Below are 16,567 nucleotides of genomic sequence, written 5' to 3'. Positions count from 1 at the left end.
GATCGTGGCCAGGAGCTTTTTTAGAAGGTAATTGGTAGATGATGTTCATTATTTCTGAAATTTCAAATATAAAATTTTTATTTTTGCGTTTTCGAGTGCGAATAATGGATATAAACATTTTCCCTACCAAGAATACAACAATTTTAACAAATCCATGTAAGTTAATTATAAAACCACTAAATGAAAATTAACTAATCAGAAAACGAAGCAATATATTTTATGTAACTTTCCTGTTTTTTGTAATGGAAGAAGGTGGGCTGTTTTTATAGGATGATCGTTCTCAAATACATCTCAGTTAACTTTGCTTTTATTTAATAATTTTTTGAGTGACCCAGTGTAAAAATACAGATCGATAAAACGAAACTGAAGTGCGTATAAAAGAGTAGGAAGTGCATTTGAAACCTCCTTCCCCAACTCGGAAAGGAAATGGATCCACTGTTCGGAAATAGAAACGAGCCTCGGACGGGGTATCGACTCACTCCGGTGCCCTCTGGGATAGTTCTATTCCCCGGTCCCAACTGAATTATTCACAAAAAGAGTTACAAGAGGAGTGCCGGGTTCGATCCCCTCCTGACACATGTAAATCTAATTTACACCGCCTTGTTAGGCCATTCCCAAGGTCCTCCAATTCCTACAGTATCGATGACTACTTCAGGTTATTGAAAAAAATTAAAATTATTTATCCAAGTGAGAAGTATTACTTTTATTACAATAAGTATAAGAAGTATTCGGAATTCCATAACTTATTTTATTAATTTCATTCATCTGGTTTAGTGTCATATGAATTCTAAAGAGATTTTTTTATTATTTTTTTTATTTACATTTATTCTTGTTGTAAGCTCAAAGCAATAATCCCTCTGCCAAACTATCGAACCATTTTTAATTGTACCTAAGTATTATATATAATGGAGAAATAATGTGTTTTAAAACCCTCAAAACTCGCTTATCCTACCTTCCAACTCGCTGTCTTATGCTTGGTTAAATAAACTAGGGTAAATGATAAAGTAAACCCTAGGAACTTTTATTTCGAATATTTGCTCTAAGATTTCCTTTTAGATTTTGTCCCCCATATTTAAGGAATAATGTAAGTATTGCCGATTTTAATTAAATTATAAGTTTTCGAACTAATAGCTATAAGTCAGCTGTATTTATTTTTAATTTAGCTATATTTATTTATTAAAGTTAAAATTTTAAATTATTAATAATAAATTTTTATATTATTTATCAAAAAAGATTAAATAAATTACTAATAATTAATTAATAATTTAACTAATCAAATAATAAATTAAATTGATTTCATTTAAGTTTAGGTTTTATTTAAGTAAGCTATATTCATTTTGAAGTTAATATATTTATTTCTACTTAATTTCAAAATGCGTAAATATTTATAACTAACTTAGTGATAGTAATATTGGTGTGTTTTTTTTGTTCAAAAATTCTGTTTGGTTTTAGTTACTCTAAAAATATTCAATTTTCTAGGTGTCACACACCATTATTATACTTGTATCTTAGAAATGAGCAATTTTCACACAAATTAACATCGAAGGAAAATGTAGGAAATTTTCATTAAAATTATTTTTACCCCTAAAGTACAACCATGCTTATCTGGAATAATATGGTATGTTTCTATTTACTAATCATGAAATAATAAAAATAATTTTTTTAAATATAAAGACAATAGTGGTTTCGAAACTTCCAATTTCCCGACTGAAAAATCTATTTTTCCTGAAAACTGTCCTTACTAATTTAAGGTTAAAGGATAAATTAAAAAAAAAAGTTGAAAAATTATCACTGAAAATTTTTATTAGTAAACAGTTACAAAAAAGAAAAATCTTCACATCGTTTCTTGTTCGTCCATCGCTTCGTCACTATCGGAATTGTTTGATGCTTCTTGGTACTGTTGATACTCAGATATGAGATCGTTTAAGAAGTTCTCGGCTTCGCTAAACTCGCTGACATCCATTCCTTCTCCCGTATACCAATGGAGGAAAGCCTTCCTCTTGAACATTGACATGAACTGTACGGATACTCTGTTAAACAGTCCCATGATTGATGTCGTGTTTCCTATAAAAGTTGCTGCAATCTTCGTTCCTCTCGGAGGGATGTCGCATACGGCAGTTTTGCAATTATTCGGTATCCACTCGACGAAGTAGGTCGAGTTCTTGTTCTGGACGTTGAGCATTTGTTCGTCGACTTCTTTCATGGACATCCTTCCTCTGAAGATCGCGGCGACTGTGAGGTAGCGGCCGTTGCGCGGGTCGCAAGCTACCATCATGTTCTTGCTGTCGAACATTTGCGTCACCAATTCAGGAACTGACAAAGCTCTGTACTGCTGAGAACCTCTGGGAAAAAATGAGATATTAGTAAAACAGTGTGTTGAAATAAATAAGTTATTTCTTGATTAAACCAATGTATAAAAAATAAAATTGGTATTATAAAATTATATCTCGGCGGATACGAAAGCAAAAGTGGACAAACCTATAAAACATTTTATACCTATATATTATTTCAGTAGGAATAAAAATAGGACCATTTGAATAAGCCATCTGGCATACTTAATAAATACATGGGACTAGGTTTGCTATAACTTCAAACTGGGCGCACTTTTTAAACTTAGTCCCATTGATATGATTGTCGCGTGCAATAGACCATGTAAATGTATATATATAGTTATATCGAATTTAATCCAAATTAATATATCCGTTTTTTAGAAAATTTTAAGTAGATTTAAAGCGATTATATAAAGTGGCGGGTGAGTTGATTTTAGAAAAAAATTTAAACGCATGTACTTGCCTTACACATTAAATACATTATGTCACCTTGTTTTTAAGCTAGGCAGTTCACATATCTTTATGACACAGAGAACATTTCGCGATGTTTGGTTAATTGAATTCAGGAGTTCTTTAATGTGTATTTCTATTGAAAACTCAGATTTGATTTTTATTTTTTAAGGGCTAAATCCTACATTGAGGACTTATTCTGCCACCGAATTGAAGTGTCAGGTTCAATTCTTGGAGCAACAAAATAATTATTGATTGACTCAGATGAGAATCTAACCCACACCGTTATGAACTAAGCACTAAGGAGGACGGACCTTCACCCCGATGTGATTAGCTATCGCGTCCTCCACATTTTAAATTTGCACTATCGTAATATTTCCTCTTATATTTCATACAAAAGAGAGTAAAATAAATATTATTGTGAAGTATCAATATATTATCCAAATCTTGTATTTAATTACTTTTGTACTGGCTTTTGAGATTTTTTTTTATTTATTTACTATCTTGTTTTGAAAAAAAATTTAAGATGAGGTGTTAACTGTTGATCGTAGATTAGTATGTGGAGAAGATGGTCAGGGAGTGAGGGTGCGGTAAGCAAATCAAATCAACAACATTTGCTGACCGGACCCCATCGATGCTCTTCTCCACAGACACAAATTATGTTAATGTTGTTTTAATTTACCTGGCGACGAGTGGTGCATAGCCCGGTATGAAGAAATGCAACCTCGGGAAGGGAACCATGTTCACCGCCAATTTCCTCAAGTCGGAGTTTAGCTGGCCGGGAAACCGGAGGCAGGTCGTGACCCCGGACATGGTCACCGAGACCAACTGGTTCAAGTCGCCGTAGGTCGGCGTCGTCAGCTTCAGCGTCCTGTTGCAGATGTCGTAGAGTGCTTCGTTGTCTATGCAGAAGGTCTCGTCCGTGTTGTCGACGAGCCTGTGGATGGATAGGGTGGCGTTGTACGGCTCCACCACCGTGTCGGAGACCTTGGGCGACGGCATCACCGAGAATGTGTTCATGATCCTATCCGGATACTCCTCGCGGATTTTATCCGTCAGCAACGTCCCCATCCCGGATCCAGTACCGCCTCCTAGCGAGTGGGCCAGCTGGAACCTGTACTAATAACGTTAATACTGCAAATTATAAATTCATATCTGAAACAAAGTAAAATATTGTATTATATACCTAACTAACGAAAAGAAAATGTCTCCCTTTATACAGGGGCGCATTAAGTCACCGCAGTGTCTATAACAAATAAAACGAGAAAGGTCTACAAAGTTTAGAAACATAATTATTTCTCAATAATTATTAACAAATTACATCTCGATTGATTACATTCCACATTAATTCAACTGAGACTACTCAATAATCATATCAATGTACGCCGACAGAAGTAGCTTTGCTGCTTTAAATGTCGTATTGCAAAAGTTTCAGGAATATATAAGGGAAGGTCCTCTGGACATCGCCTAATAAATTCTAGTAGATTTTAGTTTTTCAAGATAGAGGTGTAAGATCCATTTTTGGCGCAGTTCTCGAATTTGCTGCGTTGCACTGAAAATTGTATACTTTTCAAAATTAAAGGTTGTTACATTCCCTACGAAAACGTCAAATTCCAAGTGTAATGTGTTTGGAAACATGTCAATTAACATTTTTTTGCCAAAATTGGCAATTCAGGTATTTTGCCTTCCAGTTAACATGAAACTGGTGCGAAAAAAAAAGTTGCAACTTATTAACTTTGTCTTATTAATAATAAGAGTTAATTTATTAACTAATTCATCTTCAAGCGGATAAAAGTTGGGAGTTTTTTTTTTAAATTTCTAGGTCGATTTCGAGATGCCTTTGCTCTTCATAAATTTATTTTTGGTTCTAAGACCTTCAACTCTCTCTTTCACATTTTTTTACGTAAGCATAGATAATTTTTATTTATTTTATAAAAAGTACATTTTATTAAAGTTGAAGTATATATTATAAAAGTGTGAAATGTCTACTTTTTTCTATGAGAGGTGCAAGAGTAATTAGTTGGTGAGAAATTTTTATATTCGTACTAAGGCATCGTGGTAAAAATTTGTACACGTAGCAAAGAGAGTTAGAAAGGAATAAGTGAAAACACAAACCATAAATTTAAACTCAAGTGATATTCCAAAACATTTATTCAAACCAAGTGATAACTCAAAATGTAAATTTAAACCTAATTGATAATCCGAAACGTAAATTTAAACCCAAGAGATACCTGAAACATAAATTTAAACCAAAGCGATAATCCAATAAATAATTTCAACCCAAAATATAAATTATGTTACATTTACTTTTATTAAAAAAAATGGTAGGGCAGCTAATATTATTACAAAAGTAATGTTAGTGAAATATATATAATCATCAATATTTTCATAATTAAGTCTTGTATTCTGCTCATCTAACTAGTTTATAAATTGAAATAGACAAATAAATTGTAAGTCTGTCCGGCCCTCAAATAGGGAACCACATTCTACCAGACAGTTGAGTTATAAAAATTTGCATAGGTCAAATAAAATGAATATATCAAATACAATGTTCTGTGGACGCACCGTTTTAATTTTTTTTTTTAAATCATAATTTTAACAAAAAAAAAAAAATCAGCACAAAACAGCATTTTCTTTTCAAAGGGACCACACGAATTTATCACGATGCCATTTGGTTTGAAAAACACACCTGTAACATTCTAGAGACTTATGGACGAATTCTTGCAGGGATTGGACGAAGCAGTTTATCAGGTTTTTATGGACGACCTACTAGTGTTCAGCAAATCAGGGAGTGACCATGTGAAATATTTGAAGAGCGTGTGCCTGAGAATGAGGGAGTTCGGCCTCAAGCTTTCCCGAGAAAAGTCAGCAGAGGGGTAAGAGTTTACAATCTTTGAGAGTAATTCAAGCGTTTTATTTTGCACTCCTCTCTCTTCTATTATTATTAGTTTCACTACAGTAAAAGATAATTTGTGCCGAAACCGGGAACGTTATATATAAACACATTTATTTTTAGTCTAACTTGCTGTACTAGTTCGTTGCCTAGGGTTTTTCCTAATCCTCTTGGGAAGCACTATCAATATTTGAAGTTGTTTAATCTTTTATACTTTAAAAAATTTTAACTGCCGAGATGTAAGCTTTTAAAATAAAGAAAAAATTAGAACATTGTTCAAAAATACGTCTTACTTACTTAAAACTTTATAATTTTTTATCTCTCAAACTAAAATTCACAATAAATTTACTTATAAATATGAAAAGTATAATATTTTTACAGAAAATGCTCAAGATTTTTTTTTCGTTTCAGAAAAACATTTCTACAAAATAAAAATGTACATCAAGGATATCCAGAGGTAGTGTAAATTTTACATGAATATTTTTATACTCTATGAGCTGGGTCCCCAAAGATGTGAAACCCATAATATTTACTGTTTCTACTGTTACGTTGTTAATCTGAACCCTCGTTAAATAGAAGACATTTTAATTATCATTATTAGCTGGACGCTTGCAATTTAATTACCATTTAATTTATACAATTGCTTTCAGTCGAATCAGTCTAGAATTACATGCAATAATTGAGGCTCCTTCAAATATTTATATTGCTTTTACTTAACTTGTTCTATTAATTAACTGGACCAGTTACAGAAAAGGCTGGAGAAGATACTCTGTCAAAGAAAACTTAAATTAATTAATTTATAAGTCAATAAGTTTAATTAAACTGCAAATATTGATAGCCCCCATAGCAATGGAGTTGGCCTTAGCTCAACCTGGCATAAAACAATTATTAATAATTAATAATATTTTCAAAATTATGTATGAAAAAAATATAAACAGTTCTCCACGAATTAAGTCCAATCCAATGTTTCTACAATACATTGCTACAATATTAACAGCAATGTTATGTTATAAAATTTATTTATAATTATATGATTTAACATAACAAATAATACATATATATCTTATGGTAGTGCAGACTTTAAAGACATTTTTCAAAGTTTCTTGTAACTTAAAACAACAATATCAAAAAAAGAACCGGCGTGAAGACCGGGCAAGTTCCTGCAATGGCTAAATCACAAAAGGCTTACAATGAGAAAGCACACCATTTTTAGGTACCTTACTTTGCCATGTTAACAATTCCGTAAGAATGTTAAGTTCCCACCTTAGGTTTCTTAAAGCTAGATTAAGTTATAAAAAATAAGGTAAAATACAATAGGTTAGTAATATATTTATTTTATAAATGGGTGGGAGATTAGTGGTAAGGCACTGTGCTGATTCCTAGGACCCAGATTTGAACCTAATCTCACCAGATAATTATTTATTCTGTTAATGTTGCCGTGAGTTAATCCTATGGCTTCGGCATTCATCCAGCCTCATAAAATGGGTATTCTTACTTTAGGAAAAACCTTGTGTAACCTTTACATGATAAAATCTCACTTGGTGGAGATAAGATAAAATCTTATGTAAACAGTAATAAATGGTTAGTAACAATATTAGTAATAATATTGATTTTAGTACACGCAAAAATACGTTTTTGCAAATTGAACAGTGCGTTGGTCACATAGCTAATCTAAAATGATCGCCTGTTACGCCTATGAGGCACTGAGAGCCAAGATGATGAGGGAGACAGCGATGTTCTTGAGCTGATGATGAAAGAAAACTAACTAATCATTCAACTATCCACTTCTCACTGGATATAAGACTTGAACATGATCAGATGAAGAAAAAACTCAAATATTTATTCAAAGTGGACACCTCTTCAGTACTTTTAACCCCCATCCTGATATCCTTAATCCAACCCATCTTGAACGTGTTGAAGCAGAGATAACAATTCCACTCCAAATGACCCTTCCTCCTAAAGCCTTTCATCTCTCAGAAATAATGAACATCATCCACCAATTACCTTCTAAAAAAGATCCTGGCCACGATTTTATCACCTACCATATTCTGAAACAGCTCCCTCGTAAAGCCATCCTATTCCTTACCTATATCTATAATGCTACCCTCCGATCCACTTATTCTCCCGACCCTTGGAAATAGTCCATAATAAAAATGTCTCCTAAACCTTTCAAGCCACTTGAATATCCATCTTTCTACCGTCCTATTTCCCTCGTGCACATTATGGGCAAAATCCTAAAAAAAACTCTTATTACAACGCCTCTATCCATTCCTTGATTCATATCATGTTATTTCTTACCACCAGTTTGGATTTAGAACATCCCATTCTACCACGAAACAGTATCATGGAGTGGTTGATGTCATACCTTCCGCATTTGGCGCGGAATGTACTGCACGGGAGTCTTACTCGATGTTGAACAGCTTTTGATCGAGTCTGGCATCCAAGACTACTCTATAAACTTCGCCAATTCCTTCTTTCTACATATTTCCTATTAATCCGCTCCTACCTCTCTGATAGAAATTTAAAGTAAATCATACCCTAGCCTTTTTTCGAAACGATTGCAATTTTTTCCATTTCGTAAGAGATGCCGCTCCCAACACTCCACTGCCATGAATCAGTAGTGGCAGGAATATTGTTTTAAAAATAAGAAGAGTTATTTACAGTTTTAATTCAGATTATCTATTACGATTGGATATAGCATTGTCAACTTTGAGTAGGTTTGAGTTGATTTAATGTTATTGACGGTGGTTTCAGGTAAGGCGGTGATCAAACACTATCCCTACCTCCAGAAATCCTGAAATATGAATGTTTTTAATATCAGAAAATCAGAAAAAAAAATGTTCATAGTTTTAGCCTTCTCTGATATTAAAATTTATTTTTTCGAAAATAACAAAAGCAATAACTTCAACACATGCCAACCAATCTACAACAAATTTTGAGACCAGAATAAATTTGTAAGTGAAAGTTGTGTGATGCGAGAAAATCCAATTGAAAATAAAATAATTGTCTATCTGAAAAAACAAAAGTGACTGATCATTAGTACGGAATGATAATTGACTAATTTATTATTTATATTTTGAAGATATTTTTTACTGAATATAGTCTTAGATCTCTTTATATTTAATAATTTTTATTGAATCATTTCTCGGGAACCAACAAACTAACGAACATAATATGTATTCATGATTGTAAAATTTCTTTGTCACAGTTTTCGTGTAGATCGGTGGGATTATATTGAAATTATCACTAATTTTGTGATAAAAAAAAACTTTAAAAAAAGACCAGGATTGGAGTTCTTTCGATGGATAGATTCTCCACATGTCTGTGGAATGCCATTGCTTAACTATCATCTAATCTATTGGTTTTATATATGTCAATAGAGTTGTAAAATATCAATAAATAAATAATTTTTAAAAAAGACCAGGATTGGAGTTCTTTCGATGGGTAGATTCTCCACATGTCTGTGGCATGCCATTGCTTAACTAACATCAATCTATTGGTTTTATATACGTCCATAGAGTTGTAAAATATCAATAAATAAATTATTTAAAAAAAAAAAATCATGGAAGGCGAAACATATGAACAATTATTTTTTATTTTATGAAATGACGATTATAAATTTTGTTCCTGCCAAGAATACAACAGTTTAACAAAAGATGAAGCTTTAATTTAATCGGGATTGATCGAGCGGTCTCAGCTTTTTTCGTTCTAATCGGATATTTTTATTTTTCCTTTTTTTATCCTTAAAACTCATAAATATCCATTGTGTTTATCTATTGTAAATTTTTTCTTACAATGATACCTTTTAATTTTTTTTCAAATAGACAAAATTAAAGATACTTTAGAGAATGATTTTTTAAGAAATTCGTTATTTAAGCTCTGTCATACTGTTTCAATGTGGATAAAACCTAGCTGATATTAAAGACCATTTATTTATACATCGCGATTCTAATCAAAATCGTTTAGCCGTGTTCGAGAAAATCGAAAACATGTGAAAAATCGATTCAATAAGGTGACACTTCCAGTCGGTCGATTTTATCGAAAATTTAATTTCAGTTTTGTTTAACTTTTTGTTTTTGAACTACAAACACACATTTTGCAGGACTATGTTTTTTGCACTCTTCTTCTTCTATTGGCACAACATTGGTGGTCCACGGCCAAGGCCTTGCGTGTTTTTGACGAACTTTTCGTAGGCTGCTTTCGTCCCTCCCACGCCTATTTGTGAGTGCCTCACATTGCCTCACAAATGCCCGGTGGGAGGCTCTGAGTGAATATTGTGGTAATTATATGTATGAAAAAATTTCGGGTGGATCCGGGGCTCGAACTAACAACATTTGGGTTGGTGGTTAGCAGCGTTAAACGTTTCTACCGTCGTCCTCTTTCGTTTTTTGGATTCAGGAGACCTCAAAATTTATTTTTGTCGAACAATTGAACTCGAAATTTTTCACAATTGTAATAATTTCCTTTACTATATATCCTGTAAAAATTTCAGTAAAAATAATAGTTACTAAGTTATTAATTCTTAAAACTAAGAGAGTCAAAAAATAATGGTCGATTACACCAAATTGATATGGATGATTGGAACATTGGCCTTCACACCTGTTAGTGAAGAAATTGTGAACACTTTAAGTGAAGAAAGGAAATAGAAACTACGTACCCTTGAAGGCATTCGCAGGATTCGGCCTCTTTCCTCACTACATCCAGGATGGGATCGATGAGCTCTGCACCTTCCGTGTAGTGTCCCTTGGCCCAGTTGTTACCGGCTCCGGAATGCCCGAAGACGTAGTTATCCGGCCTGAAGAGCATGCCGAAAGGGCCCGACCTCACCGCGTCCATCGTCCCAGGCTCCATGTCCACCAGGACCGCCCTCGGCACGTAAACTCCCGTCGAAGCAGCATTGTAGTAGACCGAAATCCTCTCTAGCAAGATATCCGAGTCTCCGATGTAAGCACCCGTCTTATCGATTCCATGTTCGTCCGAAATAATTTCCCAAAACTTCGCTCCTATTTGGTTCCCGCATTGGCCCGCTTGAATGTGACAGATTTCTCTCATTTTGACATCTAATTTAAAAAAAAAAATGAAAAATATTATTTATTTATGCATCTAATATAATTATATCTAATATGATTACTTGTGATCTAAATAGTTTTGAACTTACATTAAGACTTTAGTTATTCCATTACTACTATGGTTTCAAACCACTTGGGTATATACCCTTTATAAGCCGTTCCATTTCTTCAACAGTTTCCAAAAATATAAATTGACTCGTTTCTGAATCTGTCCATGTACATTTGGAACCAACTCACAACAACCAAAAAATATTGAATTGCCCACCAAGGCTGATTTATTATATAAATATTATGATACTTTTGAATTCACATAATATTTATTTATTTTACCCTTTTTAGTTTTAGTTTTTCAATGATCCACGTATCCTCGATTCTTTTTTCAGGTTTCTTTTGACTATCTGAACCTCTGTTTTTACAATTGTGATCCATGGTTCAAATTATTAGTTCAGATATAGTAAATGTCGTTACTGTAGCCAGCCATGCCAAATCTACAAGCCAATCAGACCCCCCACCACTCATATTCTGCGTTTCTGGATCAAAGACATCGTTCCAGGCCGGCCATACCGCTCCCTGCCAACTACCTTGGTAAACCTCGCTGATTATAATTACCATCAAAGATGATTGTTATTAATTTTTGCTTGGTTTTGGGGATCTTAGCATAACTTCAAAACGACTGGGTAGACTTTGGTGTATCTGGGTACTGGTGTATCTTATATAGACCTCCAAAGGCTCCTGAGTGGTCATAAAGGAAACAATTAATACCTTTTATTATCCTCATTTTTTATTGGAAGAATCTACGGGAAGAATGGTACTGGTGATAATATTAATGGTTGATGAATTTCAACTTAATCTCATTTTTAATTACTGAATTTAAATACTGAGAATCATATTTTTTGTTCACTACTTTTAAGTAAACAACTAGGTAGCAGATCGAAACACCCTAAATAAAAATTGCCTTAAAAATATTATATAAATTAATATTTAATTCTATTTCTTGTAGACTTATCATTGAACAGGGTTAAAATGACAAAACGTCTGTCTAAACGATAATCAAGTTTAATAATAAACTTAGATCATTTCATAAGTTTCACATATTTTAATACAGAATAATTATTTCAGACTTATATGGTGGAATAAACTGGCATCAGCGGCCGTAGAGTTGTCTTGGAAACGATTATTGACCCATAAAAAAAATTATATTCCTTTGTTTTTTTGATGATTTTGAATGCGGATTTTTTTTGCATGCCGGGATTTAGAAAATTTCCTAATAGTGGAACGGTTTCGTTTTTAAGTGATATAGATTTTTTTTTTCATGAAAATATTTATGTTAGGGATTATTAACTGATATAAGAAAGAAAAATTCATGTAAAGTTCAAAATAATATCACAGTTATCAACATTTTTACCAGTTTTATCTAACCATGATAGTTAAAATCGACATAACACACTATAAATTACTATCGATTTTAACAAAACGAAACCATCTTCATGTATGGAATAATATAACCTCAAAAACTTGATCAATAGAAGATTTTTTTCCTAAAGGATATCAAGTCTTTTAAGTACAGAAGGAAATAACCAGTTAGCTTTAATGAATTTGTATGCCTTAAGATAATGATACAAAATCATTCTGCAATATGTTTACAACAATCAAATTGTACTCTTTAACCATATCTCTATTCAGAGTTAATCCAGCCTTTTTTTTTCTTTTTAATGCAGTAAAAATTTAATGAACATTGGTTATTCTGTTTAATCTGTCATACATAACCTTAAATGTTATGTATATACGCGTTATACATTTGCATAAATACTACACTGCGAGGAAGTAAATAGGAACAACATTAAAACAAAAGTGATGGATTCACTTGATCGAGTTAAGATTATTTCAAGGTCAATAGTTCATAAAATGTACAAAATTTTACTCATTTGAACTCAAAATTTATTTTTTATCTAGAATGTTCAAGAAATGATTTTTATTATTTATTAAATTTATTCACCAGATATCAGATGGGGATTAAATATAAACTAAATTACTGATTTGTAACAATACTTACTTAATATTTTAAATTTAGATTTGCCGAAAAAAAAGTTCTTGCAACCTTCTTGATAATTTATCTTGTCATGATTTAACAGCTGTTAATTAATTTAATTTTAATCTTGTATTTGAGAAACATGTTGACTCAATTTTTCTGTTATGTATTGAAGTTTTTCCCATTAAGAGGTTTTTTTAAGTCCGATTTAATACATTTTTGAAAAAATCTTTAGGAATTTTTTTATCTTTCCGATAAAGTATATTTATAATATATAAGAATAATCAAAGATTGTATGAGTAGTTTTCGCTTTCCAAAACGTAATTTTACTGGACCTAAAAATGTCGAATTCCTTTTAAATAACATACATTTTGATGTGAATTAGTGCAAACTTCACTATGAATGTAAAGAGAAGAAAAATGTAAGTATTTTAGAAAAACCTTAGGGGAGGTGGCTGGAAATAATATCTGAGCTGTTTTTATTTTTTGAGAAAAACTGTACGTTGTTACTCAGAAAATCACTATTTTAAGGCGATATTTTCATTATGCAACCTTAGAATTATATTTATTGATAAATATTACAATCTGCTACAACCTTAGGCAATAAGTAATAATGATAAATTATCACATTTATACTAGGATTAAAATAAGTTATCTATAAATAAATAAATAAACTCTCATTATTTCTATAAACAGGAAGATAAATAAAATAAATTGTATCCAAATTACAGTTTCAAAACATTCTTTATTTTCTCAAAAGTCCAACGTTTCGGCCTCTTATTTGTTATGGTAGCAAAATGTAAAACAATTAAATTGATTATAATTCATAATTTAATATTAATGAAATAGTGACAAAATAGGGTAATTTTTTCTGAAACTAGTGACCTGGGCAAAATAGCCTGCAAAAAATCTTTTAAATAATTTATGTGAGTGTAAATTGGTTTTTAAGATTTTCCTCGAGGATGACCGAATTATCCTAAACATTGGACTTTTAAAAAATAAAGAATGTTTTGAGACTTTAATTTAGATACAATTAATTTTGTTTGAACAATATTAACAAGTATAAAATAAATGAAAAGATTATAAACAAAAGTAACACAATCAAAGAATGTACAAGAACATTTTTTTTTAAATAATAATTTATTTGTTTTAGTTTATCTAAAATTTTTAATGGTTTTGTATTGTGTTATATTGCTGTCTGTCATATTTTCATACTATTATGAATGGTATAATAAAAAGTCAAATTAAGAGTAAAATAATATCTTAAACACTATCATTCCTAATTATAATATTTACATTCAGTGTGAGAAACCCGGAACCTCGGTTCCCACTTGTAGAGGAAAGAGCATGGACTCCGGAAGATCCTGAATTGCATTAAAAATTTTTACTTATTTTTATATATTTTAGGAGTTCTAGGGGAACGTTTGCCCTTAATATTGTCACACTTCCAATACTTTAGGGTTTTAATTCATTTTCAAAACCTACTAAAAATTTCATAAAAATCTATGAGGCACATGTGTGATTCTTTCCTTGTGATACTCATACATTATTTGGTGAATTTTCTTTACAGATAATTACGATCAATTATTTCATTGAGTTTTTTTTTTTTTTTCCCCTCCTAAGTTTTCTTTCATTATCTGTGTACTTCAAATTATAAATTATAATTCAGAGGCTGTAATCCTTCTCAAGTCCGTTTAGACTGGACTGGTATAATCATTTGCAATGTTAGAACTTGTGGTTTAAGTTGCCAGCTGTATGTAATTAGAGTTTTCCTAATTAAAATCCGGTTTTGAGAGAGTGGCCTCTCTTAAACACACTTTTTTTGTATACATACTTTTCCATTATTTTTTTTAATTTCCTCCCTAGATGACCCCAAGCCCCTGGTTTAATATTCGAAATTAATCTCAGCGCCCTTAGTTTTAAGCGTTTTCACAATCCTCGTAATCTTCTTGATAGAATGCGGTTGAATATTTTGTTCTCCTAAAGTTATTACTGGGAGTATCCAGCTATGCTTCTCCCTTGGGTACCCAGCGACGTACTCAGGAAGAGATATAACAGTCGAGAGTTATGGGATTCATTTTCAAAATTTTATTAAAACGATATTAAAATTTTCAATTCAGCAAAACTTGTAATATCACCTCTTTATCATTGCTCACTAAGCAATGATCTTAATATATTTTTTTTAACGCATAAGTATATAATGTACAACATTTACCATACTGCTTTGGGAAACACTTTTGCACAATACAATTTTCTTGATACTAATTGCATTTTACAAATTAATCTATTTTACAGTTTTGTGAAATAAATCCTGGGGGGGGGGGAGTACCATTGAGTAACATGAAATACATATAATTGATTTATATTTACATTAATATATGTTTAGTTATTTTTTGTTTATATCTACGGGTTGTATTTTTAGTGTAATTTCCTTTTTCTTTGATTAGAGGGTTTAATGAGTGGGGGCAAGACTGGAAGACATTAATTATGAAGAAGACAACCAACTTTGGTTCTTCAGTGTATAAAGCGTAAAATACGAATTAGAATCCTAGAACATATATTTTTGCGTTTCCTTCATGAATACAAATGTTTCCTATATTTTATAGTGAGTAAGAAAAATAGTTGAAACAAATTATAAATGTTTAAGAAATAAATTAGTACAAAGCAGCACAGGTGAAAAAATTAAGTTGCCAAAAGTGTATTTTCTTGTCGAAGATGTAAAATAAAATTTGCAATTGTGCTTAAAAGCTAAGAAAATTTAAATTTTCCAAAAAATACATTTAGACATTATTACTGAACTTGTAACTTTCGTATCAATAAATTGTAATGATTGATTTAAAAAAATAATAATTTCCTATAATAATCTGACCTAATAAACTCAAAAAAACATCAATGGGTACTCCATTCCTGCCTATGCTATAAGAAGAAGCAATGCCTGACTTTCATCTACATTATTGAATATTTTGTTGAAATTAATATTTCAATTAATATTGTATCTGTATCAAAACAAACTATGAAGGATCATGGATGCAGTGATTTGTAAGGAAGAACTAGATCAACGGTTGAGCAAGAAGGTGATCACAATCGACCACCAGAGTTTTACTCAATTAAGGGAACCCACTTAATGAGGCTTTGTAGACCCGAGAGGGCTTCCGAACCCACTGGGCTAACAAACGGCTATAATGAAACAGAAAATAATTATCTAACACAGCCGGATTCGAATCCGGATCCTTGGAGTTAGTAGCACAGTGTCTTACCATTGAGCTACCCACTCCCCAATATATTCTTTTAAAAATTAATAATATTAAATATTGTAATATTATGTTAAAAAATGACCGCATCATAAAGACAATTTAATGAGCTATTGAATGAAAACGATTATACTATTATGTTTTTTGATACAATGCCTCAGTTAGTAAATGAGAGAAGATTTTTATGGCAGTTTTTGGCGTTTTGAACTCATCAGACAAAAATCTACTCTGGTATAAAATAGCGCTCAAATTCATTCTTTTAGAATTCGTCATAAAATATTTTTCTCTTCCGGAACTTTAGAATTAGTTGCGGAGTTGGAAGAGACAATAAAATCGACTATACTACTATCAAAAGAAACTTTTGATTAAAAGATTTTTTTAAGTTTTAGTATAAAAGTCATAAAATTCAGAAAAATGCCAATACTTTAGGGTTTTAATTCATTTTCAAAAACTACTAACAGTTTCATAAAAATCTAGGAGACATATGGGGGATTCTTTCCTTGTGATACTCAAAAATTTGGTGAATTTTCTTTACAGATAATTACG

The 16,567-nt window shown here is 31.7% G+C and overlaps 1 protein-coding gene across 1 annotated transcript; it reads right to left on the bottom strand.

The window, feature by feature from the left end:
• Nucleotides 1–1,785: 1,785 nt before the first annotated feature.
• On the bottom strand, nucleotides 1,786–12,892 carry LOC106678129 (tubulin beta-1 chain). Its single transcript, XM_014416468.2, has 4 exons — nucleotides 12,796–12,892; nucleotides 10,331–10,733; nucleotides 3,463–3,894; nucleotides 1,786–2,342 (listed from the first exon to the last, which is right to left on the bottom strand). The coding sequence occupies exons 2-4, from the start codon at nucleotides 10,723–10,725 to the stop codon at nucleotides 1,835–1,837; spliced, it is 1,335 nt and encodes a 444-aa protein (XP_014271954.1). The 5' UTR covers nucleotides 10,726–10,733; nucleotides 12,796–12,892; the 3' UTR covers nucleotides 1,786–1,834.
• Nucleotides 12,893–16,567: the final 3,675 nt, after the last annotated feature.

The sequence above is a fragment of the Halyomorpha halys genome, unplaced genomic scaffold (genome assembly GCF_000696795.3).
Source record: "Halyomorpha halys isolate HHAL.00 unplaced genomic scaffold, Hhal_1.1 Scaffold125.1, whole genome shotgun sequence".
Classification (NCBI taxonomy): domain Eukaryota; kingdom Metazoa; phylum Arthropoda; class Insecta; order Hemiptera; family Pentatomidae; genus Halyomorpha; species Halyomorpha halys.
The sequence above is the reverse complement of the archived record's forward strand: the minus strand, read 5'-3'. Positions and strand labels throughout refer to the sequence as shown.

Bases quoted from the DNA above. Each gene is read 5' to 3' on its own strand.
- LOC106678129 (XM_014416468.2), bottom strand. From the start codon at position 10,725: ATGAGAGAAATCTGTCACATTCAAGCGGGCCAATGCGGGAACCAAATA. The intron at 3,895-10,330 runs GTACGTAGTTTC...TTATTAGTACAG, and splicing joins TCCTGCGAATGCCTTCAAGG to GTTCCAGCTGGCCCACTCGC. The intron at 2,343-3,462 runs GTAAATTAAAAC...ATTTTTTCCCAG, and splicing joins TATGCACCACTCGTCGCCAG to AGGTTCTCAGCAGTACAGAG.